This window comes from Triturus cristatus, chromosome 3_2 (assembly GCF_964204655.1).
Source record: "Triturus cristatus chromosome 3_2, aTriCri1.1, whole genome shotgun sequence".
Classification (NCBI taxonomy): Eukaryota; Metazoa; Chordata; class Amphibia; order Caudata; family Salamandridae; genus Triturus; species Triturus cristatus.
In genome coordinates, this window is record NC_140584.1 from 491,453,871 (window position 1) to 491,474,803 (window position 20,933).

General features: G+C 43.0%; 1 protein-coding gene across 4 annotated transcripts in view; it reads right to left on the reverse strand.

Moving 5' to 3' along the window:
• Positions 1–20,933, reverse strand: part of DENND5A (DENN domain containing 5A) — a 299,668-nt gene that overhangs the window by 267,367 nt on the left and 11,368 nt on the right. For 2 of the 4 annotated variants that reach the window (XM_085648154.1, XM_085648153.1), the window contains exons 2-3: positions 10,277–10,348; positions 9,537–9,646 (exon numbers count right to left, since the gene is read on the reverse strand). In XM_085648154.1, the coding sequence (XP_085504280.1) occupies positions 9,537–9,646; positions 10,277–10,348 (182 nt within the window). The remainder of the gene's footprint in view (positions 1–9,536; positions 9,647–10,276; positions 10,349–20,933) is intronic. The other 2 variants (XM_085648156.1, XM_085648155.1) reach the window with 1 other exon arrangement.

Here is a 20,933-nt window from a genome sequence, read left to right on the forward strand (position 1 = left end):
CATTACCATAGTAGTGCCTAGTACTTAATGGAACTACTGTGTGTGTGGATTTACTCTTTGTGAAAGGGCAGAATACCATCAGTCAAGTTAAAGTCAGCTAATGATTGAAGTGGGCTGAACCACTGCCTCACGTTGTATGCTGTAGTCGGCAGAAGAAAAATGTGACTGACAAAATAGCACACCAAAGGGTGAAGAGGACTGGCTAAAATCCCGTATAAGTAAGTGCATTATACATATAATTTTAGTAAAATCAGAGGGTCGTGGCTAAACCAGACCTAAAAATGTACCCGCTTGATGGTTGACTCTAACAAAGTTCTAGCTGAAAGATTCAACTAGACTGTTAATACATTTTTCCTTGCTATTTCATTCATGCTATTAAAATAACAAACAAAAACGTTCACCTGTATATACCACGATACAATACAAATTACTTTTTATGAATATTTCCTAAATGTGTTTATCACTCCAAGCATTAAATATAAAATTATTTTAATACCTGAAAAATTCAACTTACGAGCAGATACGCCACAGCAGTCTTTGTCTAGTGTACTTACTGAGCATCTAAGACATTATTACACTTCTTAAGGTCCATAACTGATGTATAACAACAACAACAGACTAAACTGGATTTTAAACAAGAATGTATTGGTTGATTATTTAATTGTGAGTCAGATACCTTTGAACCTTAAAATCATTTTAAAAACTTGTTATTATAATTTATTTATTATATGTGTATTTCGTTGTATTATTTTTTGACACGTAGTCATTCTAAAACGTCCTCTACAAAATTCCTTTCAAGCAGTAGACAGGATGAATCACTTGTGGGTAGGTAAATAATCAAAGGCATGATGAGTGTTTAGTAAGGAATGTTAAGGCATAAATCAAAAATAACACAACAAGTAGTAACTATCAAACATTTATGATGTACCAATACCTGTACATCATCAAATCTACTTTGTAAACATGTGAAAAACATGATCACAAAGATTTTACAGAATCTAAACTAAATCAGAATACCTATTTAAGTGTTTACAGTTTTCAGCTACAAATCTGTATGAGGGTGGCTGTATTATAAATCTAAAACGTTGTATGTTCAGATTAATCAATTTTCATAGATACAAAGTTTATAACAACAATGTATTACTTTTCTGATGGCACAGAACAACACTCTCACTGCTGATCCAAACAGAGCATCTTGTGTACATTTCTGAACATCACCCACCCTCAACCCACCCCACCCCCAAGGAACATGAGGATCTGGAGTATAATCTGCAATATGACTACCATTTCCCCCATATCTTGGATTGCTTGCCAGGACAGCTACAGGCCCAGTATATTGGCTCCTCCAGCTTTGTTGGGTGGCCCATGCCAGATCTCCAGTCTTTCAGCGTCGGGGCAAGGGGAGACTTCCAGCACCTGGCCACATCCCTTTTCACCAATAATGTGCCCAACACCTCGGAGTCACAAAAATAGATATCCAGTAATTGTGAATAATGGGGCAGTCCCAGACCATATGGTAGAAATTCCCCGGTCCCACTCACATCTAGTGCAGGAGGCGTCAGGAAGCCCCCAAGCCCTCCAAAGGCGCCTAGGTGTGTAGTAGGCAGAATGGAGGAATTTCAACTGAATAAGGCTTAACCGGTCATAAAGGATATTGGAAAAACACACCAACAAACACCTATCTGACCATGTCGAATCCACGGGATGCCTTGATCCATCTCAATCCGGATTTAGGCCCAGGCACAGCACCAAGTCAGCTTTGATTGCTGTCACTGACAACATCAGGCAGTCCCTGGACAGCAGACAAGCAGTACTACTCATGCTGCTTGATCTATCGCCGCCTTCAACAGGGTCTCCCATCAGATACTGCTCAGGAGACTTGAAGAAATCGGAATACATGGACTAGCCTTTCAGTGGATGGCGAGCTTTCTCTACCTCCGAACTCAGACTATCAACCTAGGCCCCTTCTGATCGAAGATCATGGGACTTACTAAGGGAGTACCTCAGGGCTCTGGTCTCAGTCCCACGTTATTCAACATTTACGTTGCTCCCCTAGTGGATTTACTCAGGACACTGGGTTTTACACCAATCTCATACACTGACGACACTCAGCTCTTATTCTCATTCAACAAATCCACTCCTAAGGCCCAGTCTACCTTCTCGAAAGGTGTGATAGCCATCGCTAGCTGGATGAGGAACAATTTCCTCCAGCTCAACGCAGGGAAGACCGAGATTATGATGTTTGGAGATGCAACACTGCTGTGGTCACCAGATTGGGAGCCAGAGGATCTAGGGGAACCTCTAGAGCCCAAGACTGCGGTCAAGAACCTTGGCATATGCCTAGACCAGGAATTGACCATGAAAGAGCACGTCACAACCACCGCAGGCTCCTGCTTCCATGTACTTGGCCTGTTACGGGGAGTCTTCCCCTTCCTCCCCTTGTCCACAAGGAAAACGCTCATCCAGGCATTGCTACTAAGCCGCTTGGACTACTGTAATTCCCTTTTGGTCTCAGCTAATGAGTCCTCGTTGAGCAGATTACAGGTGGTCCAAAACACTGTGGCGCGCCTCGTCTCGAACGCTCCCCCCAGAACTGCCTCTCTTCCTCTCCTACAACAACTTCACTGGCTCTCAGGACACAAACAAATCAAATTTAAAATATGCTGTATTGTGCACAAGGCCTTGAACGGCAAAAGTCCTAGCTATCTCGCAGGAAAATTCAATCACTACATTACTTCTAGGCCACTCCGCTCTGGAACTAAATCTCTGCGGCTCAAAAAATCGCGACTGGGTGGGAAAACTTTCTTTCACCTAGCCCCTCTCTACTGGAATCATCTCCCTATCAATCTGCGGCAATCCCCTGATCACCTCCAATCCAGACAGCTCCTTAAAACTGCACTATTTTAACATGTCCTCCCTCTTGGCCTACTGCAGCACCTTCATAGCGCGGAGATACCCCTTCGGGGGTGATTCATGCGCTTCATTAAAGAATAAAAACTTCATGGCTAAAGCATGGAGGCAATACATGCCTCTCTCCATTCCTCCTCCAGTGGAGCTAGGCATCCCTCCCAATGCTCCCTCAGGGGTGCTAGTGTACAAGATGAGTGGTTAACAAAAGCCTTGTAGACTAGGGATATTACCCCCTCGAACTAGTGCACCTCCAGGGAGCCGATCTTCAAGGGGGTTGCAGTCAGGGGTATGTGTCAGTATTGAGAGGTATTTAGAAAGTGTCTGACAGAGCTGACGACAACGAGAACTTGTGACTTATGGTGGGAAAACGATAATTGCAGGTCCTTGAAGTACTTCATGTGGTCGCCCTCCCAGATGTCACCACAGCGGGAAATACAAATGGTATCCCATCCCTTGAACCCCGCCAGCTGCACCACTACACGCAACCATCTGCCGGTCCACAGGGAGGTCTCCAGCGTCACACTCTCGTCCCAACCCATCCAACGCAAGGCAGCCCTCCAGGTCTCAAATACCACTTTGGTGATCTCCGGTAGCACATGGGGAATTGGAGTGCCATAAAGTATGCCCATCTGGTTATCAAACCGTATCAAGGAGACCTAAAACCAAAAGGCTGGGTCCATCTAACCTCCACTCATCCAGTCATTCACTAACACGGTATGTGCCGCCCAGTAATAGAGATGGATGTTGGCCATACCCAGGCTGCCCCCGTAGGTGGAGCAGACACATTTGTCGAAGGAGATCCTGGCTGGTTTATTGTTCCAGAGACATTTCCGTGCTCAAGCGGTCATGGCAGCAAACCACTGGCTGGGCACAGGCAAGGGGAAACTCTGGAGTACATAAAGGAGGCGCGGAAGGACCATTATTTTATACAGGGTCTAGCAAGTATGTTAAATGGGAGTTTGGTCTATCTGTCGAGGTCTACATGGACGGCCCGGTGAAGGGACCAAGGTTTAGGTTGCAGGCCAGATCCAAGTCCCACAACAGGAAAATCCCAAGGTACCTGAAACTTTAGCACTGGATCAGCAAGGCTGGGTGCAAAGTCTCATCAGCCCTGTCTCCTTTAAGAGAAATCAGCAAGAGCTTAGACCAGTTGACTGTAAGGCCAGAAGAATCCCCAAAGGTGTCAAGGATAGTAAGGAGGCGAGCGTCAGTTTCGGCTGGGCGGGCCATAAACAGAGGGACATCGTCGACATATAGGGCTATTCTGTCTTCCAGTGCCATTCCCCAGTCAAAACCCCAGACCTGTGCATTGCATCGTATTCAGGAGGCAAAGGGTTCTATGGCAAGAGTAATTAGAATGGGTGACGGGACATTCCTGCCTGCTGCATCGGACAATGGTAAATCTGGGGAAAGCACATCATTCAGGTGCACCCGCACCTGTGGCCCTGCAAACAGGATGTGGACATAGGCTGTGAATCTTGGTCCCAGCCCCATCTTGACCTTCATAGTTACAAAGTTATAACCATACTGAGAATAATGGACGTTTATATTGCCAACATAAAGCCCAGTGTACTAAACTCTTTAGTGGTTGTCAAACCCTCCAATTTCCTAAATCAGAGGGTTTTCAATCCAAAAGTCATTTGTAATGTACTAAACCCATTTTAGGAGTGTGTATAGTTTTACAAGCTCCTAAAATATTATTGAAAAGCAATTTGGAAGGGCCGTGTTTTGGGGGACCCATCCAAATTGCATTCTGTAGTATATGAATCGATGGTTTGCGACCATAAATATAGTCGCACCATTGATAAATTACCAACTTCAATGTTGGAATCGTTACCGATTTGAAAACGAACAAGCATTGAAAATGCAATAGGTCTCGCCCTCATTTAAGTTAAAGCATTTCTGTTTGTAATTAGGTGGCTTTTTAGCTTTGCTTTTATTAGTGTTTTTCAAACTTTCATGTACATAACATGCATATGTATGCATATATATTTGCATGCATTTATATTTGTATTTATATAGATATGCAGATGTATATATATGTATGTATATATACATATGCATATATATGCATATGTATACATATTTATATTTATATATATATATATATATATATATATATATATATATGTGTGTGTGTGTGTGCGCGTAGAGAGAGGTAGAGGTATTGGTAGAGAGGTAGAGGTAAGAGGGTATTAGAGAGAGAGGTAGAGAGAGAGGTAGAGAGTAGAGAGTGAGTAGTAGAGAGTGAGTAGTAGAGAGTAGAGAGTGAGTAGTAGAGAGTGAGTAGTAGAGAGTGAGTAGTAGAGAGTGTAGTAGAGAGTGAGTAGTAGAGAGTAGTAGAGAGTAGTAGAGAGTGAGTAGGTGAGAGTAGAGAGTAGTAGAGAGTAGTAGAGAGTGAGTAGTAGAGATTAGTAGAGTGTGAGTAGTAGAGAGTAGTAAAGAGTGAGTAGTAGCGAGTAGTAGAGAGTGAGTAGTAGAGAGTGAGTAGTTGAGAGTATAGAGTAGTAGAGAGTGAGTAGAAGAGAGTGAGTAGTAGAGAGTGAGTAGTAGAGAGTGAGTAGTAGAGAGTAGTAGAGAGTAGTAGAGAGAGAGTAGAGGGAGAGTAGTAGAGAGTGAGTAGTAGAGAGTAGTAGAGAGAGAGTAGTAGAGAGTAGTAGAGAGTGAGTAGTAGAGATTGAGTAGTAGAGAGTGAGTAGTAGAGAGTAGAAGAGAGTGAGTAGTAGAGAGTAGTAGAGAGTGAAGTAGAGAGTAGTAGAGAGTGAGTAGTAGAGAGTAGAAGAGAGTGAGTAGTAGAGAGTAGTAGAGAGTGAAGTAGAGAGTAGTAGAGAGTGAGTAGTAGAGAGCAGTAGAGTGAGTAGTAGAGAGTGAGTAGTAGAGAGTAGTAGAGAGTGAGTAGTAGTGTAGTAGAAAATGAGTAGTAGAGAGGTAGATAGAGAGAGACAGGCTCTGAAGATGAAACCACGCCTCTGTCTCCCAGGGACATCTGTGTCACTGCCCCAGGGCAGCAGCTCTAAAAGAAAAGAGCGGAAGTGAAAGCACAACAAGGCCAAAAAAGGGAGGGGTAGGGTTGCTTAATGGATGGGGAGGAGATGGGGGGGGGGGGGTGGCTATTCTTTCACTGAGCACAACTGTGCCTTGGCTGGGGTTTACGTTGAATGACGCGGCTCGGGAGTACACATATAAAGCAAGGGAGGGGCTAGGCAAGTGGACAGGAGGCCCTCTGGATGGGGAACAGGGGCTAAACATGCAAAGAGCAAAGCCCTGACTGGCGTACCCCAGGTAATATTCAACCAGAATTAAGCAGCACCAATGGGGCTGCCCAGTCAATGCCTAGTGTTCTCACCTGCCCCCAAGCTCTTCTCGCTCTACCTACCCTCACTGCTTTAGCTCCAAGCCGCGTACTTCAACTATCAGAGACACCAGGCTCTCGTCACTGGGTTTCATATGCTCAAAGCGAGGGCACGCTCCACGTCCCCTTCCCTATCTGAGCGGCTTTCTCAGATAATTTCCTCCTGATTCCTCCACTCTGGAGGGGCCAGCCTGCGCAAGGAAACTGCAGCCTCACCGGGTTCGGCCGGCTTCGATCATGGGCTCTAAGCGCCACGCCGTAATGCTCAAATGCGGCAGACGCTGCTTGCTTGCCCCTCTTTGCTCGGCCCTCGCTTCACTCTCTCACCGCTCCACACAGGTGAACCCGCCCCCAAGCTCTCCTCGCTCTCCCTACCCTCACTGCTTTAGCCCCAATCTGCGTACTTCAACTATCAGAGACTCCAGGCTCTCGTCACTGGGTTTCATATGTTCAAAGCGACGGCACCCTCCACGTCCCCTTCCCTATCTGCGTGACTTTCTCTGATAATTTCCTCCTGATTCCTCCACTCTGGAGGGGCCCGCCTGCGCAAGGAAACTGCAGACTCACCGGGTTCGTCCAGCTTCGATCATGGGCTCTAAGCGCCATGCCGTAATGCTCAAATGCGGCATACGCTGCTTGCCTGCCTCTCTTTGCTCCGCCCTTGCTTCACTCCCGCACCGCTCCACACAGGCGAGAGAAAGTACCTTGCAAGTCGCTGTGACGCTTGAATGTGAAAGCACTCCACAATCACATTCCAAACTGCAAACAAGCGCTCGACATAACGTTTTCGTTTGGCTTTTTCTGCCGTCCCACTTGGATGGCCTCACCTGCTAAAAGGTTTCTTATCTTTATGGGGCCATGTGTTTGGCCCCATAAAGATAAGAAACCTTTTGCGACGGAAGGAAGGCAGACAAGCCCGTCCAAATGGGACGGCTCAAAAAGCCGAACGAAAATGTCACTACCAACTCCTTTCCAATGGCTGGCCACCGTTTAGCATAAATGGTGACGCCAGCCAATGGAAAAGAGGGGCGGGGCTTAATGCCCTTTTCACAAAATACCCAAAAACGTTAAATCTCGCCAGCGAGACTGAGCATGTGCGCAGCCTACACCAGGCGAGACCTAAAAAGGGTCATCTTTGGACCCATTCCCCTGTGGAATTCAGAATGCAGCTCTCACTTACGTTTTTCAAAATTGAAAAAACAATTTTTTAAGGCAGCCCGGTTTCCTTTACAAAAATGTATCTCCTTTAAGAAAAAAGGTTTTCAACTTTGTAGTGCACTCATAGGGCTGTTTGTCTGCTGACCCTTGTGGACCCCTATCCCTGTGATTCTTGCCAATCAAAGGGAGTCACCGTTTTAAACCTGTCCAATATATATTCATTTGGCAAGTCATTTGGCAACCCCCTCTGATTAGACAATTTGCTTGGAGACCTATTAGTACTTAAATACATAAGATACGGTTTACAAAAAGCAGAGTCACGACTTTAGACCACTTTTTGCGACCAGTCTCGTCATACATCTGGTGCATAGGGATTATTCAAAAACAAATGCCTCTGTCCCAACTTATGCGTGGAATGTGGGCAATAGAAGTCAGCAATATTTTACTTCAGTTTCAGCTTTCAGTGACTGACAACTTTCAGTGAATCACGTTGCCAGAAAAGGTTTCCATGAGCTGAAGTCAAAGCTCGTTACATACAGTGTCAAATCTGTAAAAGAGAGGATTTATAAGGAGACAAAATGTTTTTTACCTGGGGCCTCCTTTTACATTCACCTCAAGGTGACCCTTGAGTGATCATTTTATGAATCTCCAACACAACTATCAAATGCATGTAGGATGAGCAAAAGAAACAAGTAATTTGATAGTCAGCCATACAAATGTAACTAAAAAAATACAATTTACGTCTTAATATCAGGTGTCAAAAACAACAAACCAATGTTTTATATTGGCAGATATGTTTTATATTGACAGATATGGGTGCAAAAGTACTGTTCAACAGATAAAATCTTCAAGGAATTCCTCTCTTCTCCGCAATAATTAAAATACTCGGCAAATAAAGGAAACATGGTGAAGACCACCACCGCAGCAGTACAAAGAACCTCAGTGAACCATGAGAAGATGGGAAATGTCACAGAAACACTGAAGAAACAAGCAGTAGCAGAGCCAATAGGTCTCTTCTTTGTGGTCTATTGAGTTTGTCAGTGGTTTTTAGCTACGTTGCACATCATTTCGGAAGCTGTGCATCATGACTAAAGTTTTTTTTTTTTTAAAAAGCTGTTAATGGTGCTGGACGAGTCATATTGTAGGCACGCACATGAGCCTGCAAAAGAATGTGGGTGCTTTTTTTTTCCTTTTTAATTACCTTTCCAAGTTGGGGTGGAAGCGACACGGTGGAGGGCGGGGATACCAAAGCAACACAGGATACATAAGCACCCTTGGAAAGGGTGGGGTGGCGTCAAAAGCAAAACGGGTAAGGGTGGGGGCTGGAAGCAACATGGGACTTGAAAACAACACAGGGGAGGGTGGGAGTTACACAGAAACATCACGGGTGGGAAAAGCAAAAGGGAGAGAGCAGCTGGGGGATGGTACAATGGGGAGAGAAGAGCGTGTGGGTGGGAGTAAGCAACACAGAGGGTGCGGAAAGCAACGGAGAGAAGCACACAGGTGAATGCAACAGGGAGGGGGTGGGAAGAAGCACATTGGAGACAGACAGCAATACAAGTGCAGGGGGAGAGGGAGGCAGCTCGAAAATACATGCACTCGTATGGGCTGCTGAACACAAAAGAAAAAAATAATGTGCTTGGAAAGGAGTCAGTGGACGCAGAGATGACAGTCAATCAAAGAGATGGTAAACAGGCAATGCTCCATGGGAGGGACAAACACAAGATTGGTAAGCTATGACATGAATAAGAAGCAGACAAATGAAAGTGACAGGAAAGCCACCCAATGGTAAGCTATGAGCAGACTCCACGCCTCTCTATGATTTTGGTAAGCCTAAAAAATTTTTGTAACAGAAAGCACATGCACTGGCTAGTAGACTTGACCTATAAGGTACATTGACGATATGAATCATGCTAGGAGTCTGAAAGATTATGGATATCAGTGAATGTTATGATGCATTTGATCATTCCATGGGGAGACACAATTCTGCTTTGTTGAAGCTTAACAAAAACTACCTATATGAAGCTGAAAAATATTTTGATTAAGCACACCAGCCTCTTCCTCGTAGCAGACATGCCACTCAAGTACAAATAAAGTATAAAAATGTGATACAAACCATTCCCACTGCATCCTGATCATAAGGATTCCATTCTACATTCTCTGGGTAATGTGCAAGAACTTTGGACTTAAAAGTGCGTCTTAGAGGAGTCTGTTCAAAATTCTCCCCTAGAAGAAAACAACACAAAATAAAACACAAAAGTAACAATTATTTTGCATACGTCCATGTTCAAACAACAGGAAAGCAGGTAGAAAATCGGGTATAAAGATATAACAAATTAGGAATAAAGTTTGCATGTCCGAGGGGAACACAGAAGAGGAGAAGAAGTGCAGGTGTTATTGCAAAAAGAAAACCAAAAATAAGATTAGTAGCAGTGTACAAGATTATTCATTTGTGCCTTCCTTTAACTCAGAATCTTATAGAATTAGACCTGTAGTACCAAATCTGTGGATTACAGTTTACCTGACATTAAAAACATGTTATGTCTTGTTAAAAACATGTTTTAAAGTGTTTAAAGGAAAGCACAAACAGACAACAAACAACATGCATAAAACTTTGAAATTACAGACAAAACTAACATAGTGTAAATTTTGAAAACCAATGAAGGCTTTTGCTATTGTCTTCCCAACAAAGCACCAAAGTAATATTAAAATCCACCACCTTCTACAGCACCCAACTTTGAAGAAAAGTCTGTGAAAAGAGTCTTAAAGTTAAAAGTGGAAGTCCAAGAAATGCCACCAAGCAGGTGGCAGGAGAAGAAACAGAAAGACATTCTGCTTCATTTGGCGTTATTTTACCTTCAGTTGCACTTGATATAAAACGGCCGACACCATCTCGTGCTTTTGAAGCCTGTATGTACTCGCATAACGCTATATAACAGATAAAATAACAACACATTACAAAGTAATAAACTATAAACTTGTAAGTTACTAAATTATTGCAGTTGCCAAATTAAATGCTATGATACTGTCGTTCCAAGAAAATATTTTGACACCGTTTCTATGATGATACTGTCAACTGAGGTAGCTTGTTCAGAATGCCTGCATTGTAGTTGCGTATGACCAATCAACTAATATTATTGTGATCTTGACAGCAGTCAAAGTCACGATATTGAGATATATTATCCAACTGCATTAATCGATTCCTGAGTTAAAAGTGAAAGCCAGACAGAGATGGTAATACACATTTGCAGAATGATGAATACTGCATTCCTATTCTTACATGTCACAACGACTACGAGAAGTCGATAAATAAGAGACGATTGTTTCTGCTGCCAATGTAGATACTTTTCCATTTCCCCTGAAGCTATCTCAACTATTCTCTGGCACATATTATTAAAGAGAGAGCTGCAAAATAGGAAACAGCTCAATAAAGGCATGATGAAACAGGGGTTTGGTTGGAAGCATCTACTCCAGTTGTAGCTAATGAATAGAAGGTTTGTACAGTACATGTTACACTACAGAATTGATGACTATATTCCTTACTTGTTTGAAATGTTTTCCTATACAGCTTAAAATGTATACAAAACACCATGTACAAGCAAATGTTAAAAAATATTATATATTTTAATACAAACAAGTTGCTTACACAAAAAATATATTTAAATAATTGTAGGTAAATTGCTATAGATATGTGTCTCGATTTACATGAATAGGAGCATTCAATTTAATTCAATTGATATGAATTAATTTGGTGGTTCACGATTAGTTCAATTCCAGTAGAATGTATAAAGTAATTAGTAAATGTAATATTTATAAAGCAAACAGTTGTTTATAGGCATTCCAAGGGTGGCCAACAGTGCCTATCCTGTACACGTGTCCAATGATCAAAAATGTTCATGATCAACTTCCATTTTTTTTGCACAGCGTAGCAAATATAATTTCATTGATGGGTACAATACACAGGACTGGAGGACAGAGATATTGTCCAGTAATTTGAGAGGGCGTCGCCTGGCCATTCAGGTGGGCTGTTCCTATGAGAAACTGGGTCATAACTGCTTAAGGCAGTCCTCTAACTGGCAAAGTTGGAAAACGTGATAGATTGGAATGCTACCCATTTCCAGAGGTTTAGACTAATTGCAGCATGCCTCCCATCACCTTTTGTGTGTTTGCAGTAATTTACAGAGATAAACCATGGTGTCATGAAATTGTGTCTATCTTTTATGTTAAATTCAACATTGTACTTCTGTTCTTATGATGAATCAACAATTAATTTAATTATATTTAATTTAAGAGGTGAAGAGATTTTGGCTGACTTTCTTTAATGGCTAGAGGTTTCTGCTAAAAAAAAAAAATAAACAAACACTGAACGGTAAATACAATTATTTGTTTGTCATATAGAGTGTATCTAGTAAGAATATCCTGTAATGGCCAAAACCCCCTGTTATTATAAGAATAAACTTTCTTTCAAAGACGTGCTGCTAGTTAAACACAATAGAGGCAATTTGAAACATTTCACAACAATCCAGCACTTAGCACAAAGCCAATGCGGTCCTTTTACGTATGAAATGTAAAAACCACGCATTAGAATAGCCTTTAGGCTAGTTTGCTACCCAACAAAGAAAGTCTTTGGTTGCTAGTAATTTGTTGCCTGCAATCTTTTTTAATACCTTAACATCCTAATTATTAAGTATATCTTATTTTAATTTCCCATTTAGATGTGTAAGTTTACCTGTTGAACCTTTAGATTTACATTTAGAATAATTAGGTTTGGTCTTGCCCGGTTATTGAAAGGTATTCGGGTAACATATAAATTAAACTGACGAGGAAAAGCATCAAAAAACCTGTGACATGCCCACTATGCCTGATGACCCGAAATAGAAAGGAATAATGTCCCTGACCTAGCACTTGTTACCCCCGACATTTGTACAGCAGAGGCCAAGAAGTCTGCTAGACAGTTGGGATTGCAGTAATGGACGACATAAGTGTTGAATTGGGTTAGGTATAGGTCTGGGTGAAATTTTAATTATGTCGGCATAAATTATTTTATTTCGAGTCATGCTTGTTATGCAAAATTACAAGCCATACATTAACAATGTACTGCAAATGCATGGGAACAGCACAATGAAAGTGGCTGTTGTTCGTGAAGCTTTTGATTTTATGCACTTTTTTAACTCCAACATTTTTGAGGCAGGGGCACATGTAGAGGTAAAATGTATGACAAAATGACAGATTTGCATTATTCATAATTACGGGTAATTTCACGTAATTTTGCCGAAAGCAAATTTTGCACTCCCTGGTTAGGTGGAGGAGAGGTACTCAGATGAGAAAGACACCAAAGCACAGGTAACAAAAACACTGACTTAAGAGATACTATTAGCCACTATGAACACCACAGTAGATGATAAACTGCCTTAGGTGCACAAGGCAATAGAAACTGGGGTCTATTTATGCCTCCCTCTGGCAAGGAAGGTTAATTGGTGAGTGGCTGGACGCCTCCTAGTGGAAGGTATCAGGACCCCCCGAAATGCACTCCTTGTGGTTCTGCTAGCCCCTACACATTCAGTAACTAATATTTATCCCTGCTGCACGGACAGACCTGCACTACATGATTTGTTCCCTCGGTGCACAAGGTTTAGAACTTTAAGTGAGTGAGTAACATGATGCATTAGCAAACTAGCTGTATGTTTTATTTAAACACATGAATATCACACTGCAACACTGCCAAACTTAATCTATGATTATAGCTATGTATTATTTCATCTCAAACATGGAAAAAACTTAATAAACTTGGTTGAAAAAAAGGATCTCACATAGGCGAGACCTATTGACTTTGCAAATGCTTGTTTTCATTGATCGAGCAGATCTATGCCATCGAACAGGCTACCAACATATAAATGAGTAGATTCTTAGATATACAGGCATTGGTGAGGTTTCTGCTGTGTCTTTTGCTCAAAATAGCATTAGAGGTTGATCTCTGAATTGGTCTAATAAATCTTATGAGTGTTACTGGCTGGCTATATACATACTATAGGAAGGCCCTTTGGAAATCAGGGCTAAGTGTTTCTTATTTGTGCCAGGTGCAATGGTCAATGCAGGTCACTTGAATTGTAAACACTTGGCTATTGGTAGTCAGTGGAGGGGAGGCAGAACACATTAATTTGCCTTGAAATCCAGCAAGAGGTGGACTTCAGTTTTCTGAAATCTCTGAGTCTGTGAATGAGAAACAAAGGCAGGACAAGGTGCATGCTGAGGCCATAATAAAGTCTGGACAAGGTGGTTAACAAAGATCACTTCATGCGAGAACATTAGTGTGAAAGAATGGAAGAAGGGTAAACATAGGAAGGACTGGGGCAAACACAGACTGACAGTGAATAAACTGGAAGTAGTAGGACAACTACTTTTGGGTTAGAAGATGAAAAGGAGGCATGGAAGGAACTGGTGTGGTGGAGGAGGAACAGAGAGAATGTGGAAGAACAGAACGAGGGAAGAACATCCAGTGGAGGCAACGGACTGGAAGGAGATGGAGAGGGTAAGGTCCAGATGCAGCAGGAACAATCATGGAGGAAGCCCAGAGGGACAGAAGATGGGATACTACAGAGCAGGGAACAGAACTGAATTAACTGCAGGAGGAGGCCAGGGCCACCATTGGAACCACCTCACAGGATGAGAGGAGGCAGAGTGATGAGAACAGAGTGGCACCAGCTAACAACCCTGGCAGAGGGGAGGAAAGCTTGCACGGAGTCGCTCCAGAAGAGAGGACGATGGGCTCCCATCTGCCACGGTTCATGAAGGGAACCGTGTCTATAGGTAAGTGTTAGGGGGTTTTTGGAGGCATCTAAAAGGGATACAAGTGGTAGAAATATATGTACACTGAAATTTCTTGAGCTGACAGAAATACCAGTGAGGAGTGAATAAGGTCCAGTTAGTCGAACTCCAAAGTTATTACCCCTTTTCTGGGTTTTTTCTGCCAAGGGATCTTGGAAAATTAGCCTTTTGGTGGGCAGGCTGAAGCTGTAGAGACCTGAGGGAGCAGGACAAGAACATTTCCAAGGATTAAAAGACATATATTGACTTCTTTTTGTTTGGAAACAAGAGAGTTTGATTGAAAATACTTGCGTACCTAAGTACTCTGGAAGTGCAAATTAAAATAAAGAAAGAGAGAAAGACCTAATTTTTGGCCTGCATCTAGTTATTGGTCATATCACATAAGAAAGATGTTTTATCGTCTCCTCTCCTGTTTCTACCCCCTTTCTCTGTATTTCTTCATCACAACTTGCCTTCCCTGCCCTCTGCTGTTCATAACACAATACCGCAATAGATGTATTTTAGCTACTCACTCCTGGCTCAGATTCTCTTGAGATGGTTTCTTTCAGTCCCTCACTCTTGCGCCCACTGAAGACTTTTATACCTATATGGAAGCCAGCCCAACTGCCAGACCTCATTCGCAGGGCCACAGAATAGACAGGGGCTACTGGTCCCCACTTATGGTGGTGGATGCCGTTTGCCACTGGTGTCCTGGAACCCGCCCTACCATGTATCTGCAAACTGGGCCAAGTACAACCCTTTCCACTCTTGACTCATGGTAGCGAGGGCAACACTGCCAAACTTAATCTATGATTATAGCTATGTATTATTTCATCTCAAACATGGAAAAAACTTAATAAACTTGGTTGAAAAAAAGGATCTCACATAGGCGAGACCTATTGACTTTGCAAATGCTTGTTTTCATTGATCGAGCAGATCTATGCCATCGAACAGGCTACCAACATATAAATGAGTAGATTCTTAGATATACAGGCATTGGTGAGGTTTCTGCTGTGTCTTTTGCTCAAAATAGCATTAGAGGTTGATCTCTGAATTGGTCTAATAAATCTTATGAGTGTTACTGGCTGGCTATATACATACTATAGGAAGGCCCTTTGGAAATCAGGGCTAAGTGTTTCTTATTTGTGCCAGGTGCAATGGTCAATGCAGGTCACTTGAATTGTAAACACTTGGCTATTGGTAGTCAGTGGAGGGGAGGCAGAACACATTAATTTGCCTTGAAATCCAGCAAGAGGTGGACTTCAGTTTTCTGAAATCTCTGAGTCTGTGAATGAGAAACAAAGGCAGGACAAGGTGCATGCTGAGGCCATAATAAAGTCTGGACAAGGTGGTTAACAAAGATCACTTCATGCGAGAACATTAGTGTGAAAGAATGGAAGAAGGGTAAACATAGGAAGGACTGGGGCAAACACAGACTGACAGTGAATAAACTGGAAGTAGTAGGACAACTACTTTTGTGTTAGAAGATGAAAAGGAGGCATGGAAGGAACTGGTGTGGTGGAGGAGGAACAGAGAGAATGTGGAAGAACAGAACGAGGGAAGAACATCCAGTGGAGGCAACGGACTGGAAGGAGATGGAGAGGGTAAGGTCCAGATGCAGCAGGAACAATCATGGAGGAAGCCCAGAGGGACAGAAGATGGGATACTACAGAGCAGGGAACAGAACTGAATTAACTGCAGGAGGAGGCCAGGGCCACCATTGGAACCACCTCACAGGATGAGAGGAGGCAGAGTGATGAGAACAGAGTGGCACCAGCTAACAACCCTGGCAGAGGGGAGGAAAGCTTGCACGGAGTCGCTCCAGAAGAGAGGACGATGGGCTCCCATCTGCCACGGTTCATGAAGGGAACCGTGTCTATAGGTAAGTGTTAGGGGGTTTTTGGAGGCATCTAAAAGGGATACAAGTGGTAGAAATATATGTACACTGAAATTTCTTGAGCTGACAGAAATACCAGTGAGGAGTGAATAAGGTCCAGTTAGTCGAACTCCAAAGTTATTACCCCTTTTCTGGGTTTTTTCTGCCAAGGGATCTTGGAAAATGAGCCTTTTGGTGGGCAGGCTGAAGCTGTAGAGACCTGAGGGAGCAGGACAAGAACATTTCCAAGGATTAAAAGACATATATTGACTTCTTTTTGTTTGGAAACAAGAGAGTTTGATTGAAAATACTTGCGTACCTAAGTACTCTGGAAGTGCAAATTAAAATAAAGAAAGAGAGAAAGACCTAATTTTTGGCCTGCATCTAGTTATTGGTCATATCACATAAGAAAGATGTTTTATCGTCTCCTCTCCTGTTTCTACCCCCTTTCTCTGTATTTCTTCATCACAACTTGCCTTCCCTGCCCTCTGCTGTTCATAACACAATACCGCAATAGATGTATTTTAGCTACTCACTCCTGGCTCAGATTCTCTTGAGATGGTTTCTTTCAGTCCCTCACTCTTGCGCCCACTGAAGACTTTTATACCTATATGGAAGCCAGCCCAACTGCCAGACCTCATTCGCAGGGCCACAGAATAGACAGGGGCTACTGGTCCCCACTTATGGTGGTGGATGCCGTTTGCCACTGGTGTCCTGGAACCCGCCCTACCATGTATCTGCAAACTGGGCCAAGTACAACCCTTTCCACTCTTGACTCATGGTAGCGAGGGCAAGCAGTCACGGATTTCTCAGGGTAGTGGGGGAGGGAGAGCTCAGACATAGTAAGGTAGTGCACAACGCAGAAAAGAAACTACTTTTAAACTAACAGCAGAACTCGATATTGTATTGTACATTTCATTGAATACGACTTGCAGGGTTTCAGAATGCTGCATTCTATGGCGAGGCACTATAATCACATCCAATCTCGGAAGCCATTCTCTTTACGTACAAGAGCGAAGGGTCCCTCTACTATCAGGGATAGTTGCGTCCTCCATGCTGAATCTTCTGACTATAATCACGTGAGCAGTGGCAGCCCGATGGCTACGCAACTCAGGCCCTACTCTCAGCGGTGAGGCAGTTCTTCACTTGCATCCAACTGGCAGGTGATACTCTTCTAGCCTAAAACGGACACCGCTAACTCCAGCAACGGGGAGGAGAGCACTGGGCCTCTCCTGTCACACTCTCTGTGGTCAACAGCTTTCTCTGGGTTTCCCTTACAGGGAACACACGCACAGGCCTCTTCTCCTGGACAGTTTCTCCTCCTGCGGGCCAGGCACACTCATTTCCCTCTCTCAGCAGACAGGGTGGCTTATAGGCTCTTGAAGCAGACCCCCAACTCTTTCAGCAGAAACTGCTGACTTCAAGTGATGTCCACTAGCCTCTGGGAGACTGGCTGTCAGACTGACACCAGCCCTGGGTACGTAGCATATCTTTGAGTACTTTGCAGGACTCTATTTTCCTTGATCAAGAGGAAATTGGCACTGGAAAAAGGAGGGGTGAGGTGGGGTGGGTGGGATCCCACTATTATACACATTTTGTTTAGCCACTGTAATACACATTTTGCTAACGCCACTGTCTCAAACCTCCGAACCAGTTTGGATGGATTCTCTTTCAAGTGTCCCTTTCAAATTGTTCTGCAGGTACAACCTTTGTGAAAAGTGACAACAGGTAGCACTGCGGCTGGCTCCATGCAGGAGTGTCCATCAATCTGGACACAATGAGGTGTGAATTTCCTGCAGCTGGCTGTCATTAGCATTCCTGAAACAGTAGATAGAGGCAAACACAAGGGCAGGCCAGCCTAGGATCCTCCTCACCTTGAACAACAGAAACTGCAGTTCCACCCTTCTTCCCTACCATGTACCAAATGGCAGTGCTCTGGAAATATTAATCAACAACACTTTGATAACAAAGTTTTCATGAAATGTCTAAAGATGCACTATCGCTATCTTCCTCACTTCAGTGCCTGTATTTCCACTGTACAGCCACAGGAATGGAGGCAATATACTTTCACTAAAAGACATAAAAGGTTATAGGAGGAAGGCTTACAACAAATCTAACCACATGTAATTTCTCGGGGTAGCATTCCAACTCATTGTCCTTTTGCCCACCATGCCACCTCAGTTTGCGCCCAGACCAGTGAAAATCCGTCTTGAACCTGCTCCAGTGGGATAAAACCCAGTCCGAACTGCCAGGCCAGGTCCTCCTTGAACAGGAACACAAGGAAACCAAGAATGGTTTTGCCCTGATTGGCGCTGCCACTACTGCTTAATGTGATGCATCTGGAGCATGGACAGTAGTTCACTGTCAACTATGCGGGCACGCATGGTGTGCCCACCAAGGTCACAGGACGTGTCCTGGACCTCACATAGTCAGGGGCAAGCCTAGACCTCTGCAGACACTCTAGATTTGTGTGCCGCTAAGATCAAACTAAAGACAGGATACCATGTTTGCATGCAGTGGAACACGCTCATATACCAATGCAGAAGACCCTCCTGTCCTTCCACCTGAGCTGCCTGCTCGTTGTACTAACATGCACTATTTGAACGCCTGTGGTATAAACATACTTTACCTGATTATCCAGCTCATTTCTTGTCAGCTGATGGCAGGCATGCACTACTGCTTAAATCAACTAAGGAATCCATTTTTAAAAACGGAATATAAACTCAGGCTCTCGATCCATGTCGACTGTTCTCCAATATTAATCGTCTACTATCTCTGACTCTTCTCCCAGTACAGTGCTGATAACTGCCAACTATTTCACTTCTTATACTTCCCTGATTTTACTATCTCTGACTCTTCTCCCAGTACAGTGCTGATAACTGCCAACTATTTCACTTCTTATACTTCCCTGATTCGTATTTTTCTTCTTTCCTTCAAACTCTTATTACCTCGGTAGCATTTCTTCATCTGTTCCAGGCACATCTCATTTATCTGGATTTTCTTCTCCGATTCTCGTCTCCCTTCCTCCTGTTTCACATTCTGAAGTTCTAGCTCTACTTCAGGCTGTCAGAACAAGGGCTTCTTCTGCAGATTCTCTCCCATCAACACTGGCAAACCCCTTGTTCGCACCTCCTAATACTTATATGGTTTGCTTGTTTAACCTATCTCTGTGTGCTGGATCTTTTCCTCCCTCTTTTAAAACTGCAAAAATTCTTCATTTTCTAAAGAAATCATTAGTTGATCCCAATGCCCCTTCTAACTACAGGCTTATTTCCCTTCTCCCATACCTTTCCACAAATCTTGGAATGAGCAGCGTACTCTCAGTTTTCATTATTTTTTAATATCACAGCCTTTTTTTTCTGCTCAATCTGGATTTCAGCTTTGATACTCTACCAAAACCACCTTGTTTTCTGTTCTCAACGTTCTACTCCGGACATGTCATGTCAAACAATCTTCTATTCTAATTATTCTTGAACTCTCTGCAGGCTTTGATTCAGTAAACCACTCTATTCTCCTTTCTGCTTTATTTGTCTTAGATTTGTGTTCCATAAGGCTCAGGACTTGGCTTGCTCGTTTTTGATCTCTACTCATTTCTCTTTTATCCACAATTTCTTTTCATGTCCTGGAGTCCCACTGTTACACACTAGTCTCCCAAATGCTCTTCTCTTTCTCATATTTCTCTGACTTGGTACAGGATCAAGTAGATACTTGCATTTTGGGTATTGCGGCCTGGGCAGGCATGTTTCCAAAAACTGAATTCCAACAAAACTGTGAAATTTTACTTTCCAACTGACTCGATCTTCTACCTCCCCCTGTTACTTTGCATCCTGCTACCATCCCATACTCCATTGCCCGTGACCTGGAGTTCAGTTTGATTTTTCTTTGGACTTTGAGCCTCAAAAACACCTCAGTCACCAAACCCTCTCAGTTTCATCACTCCAAAACTTTGTAAACTCTTGTATTTGTTTTCCATGAAATTATTGTTAAAAGCCCTGGTTTTGTCCTGTGAATATGTATTCGGGCCTACCCAAGTTCCAGCTAAACCCAATATAATCTATTTAAAACTCTTGTGTTCTTTGTCTCCTCTACCCATCTCTGTGCTAGAATGGTTCTTGTTGTCTGCGCCAGCAACAGTCATTGCTCTCTTCTCTTTAATGAGCATTTCCTTTTCTTTGCATTTGTTTCAAAGGGCAACACTACTTGGCTATATCTTACTTGTGTATCTTAATTTCTACTATTGTACCTAATTGCACTCTGTGCTCGCCTTCTTTATGTCTGATATTTTCTCTTATGTTTACAGGTATCACTCTGTAAAAGCATTATAATAAACTGCATAAATATATATTGAGCTGGGGAATCAAAGTTATTTCTGGGACAAGATGGACGCCAGGATTTCTGAGTAAGGAAGGCGAAGGACGGTCAGTCAGGTGATGATGGCCAGTACCGTGGGTTGGACCACCGAACTTCAGACAATCTTTGGGCATGCAGCGGTGGATTGCCCTTGTGCACTCGATACATTATTGTTAATGTGTTGTGCAAATTGATACAAATATTCCAGAATTCCAACATCCAGACAAAGGGCTATTTTTAGAAGAGATAAGGAAAACACCTGCCGAAAAATGCATATCCACTGGGTTAGGGTCTGTTCCTGTGCGCTTTGAGGGTTTAGTTCCGCTGGTTGAAAAGTTTCACACTGACATTTCTGATGGAGTGAGCGCTGAGCACACTCAATATTGTTGGGAGCTCAAGAACATAAGGGTTTATTTAAAGGTGGCTGGTAATGTGACATTCCTTTCAGGCACATGCCTTGCCACAAATATGTTTTAAAAAAAT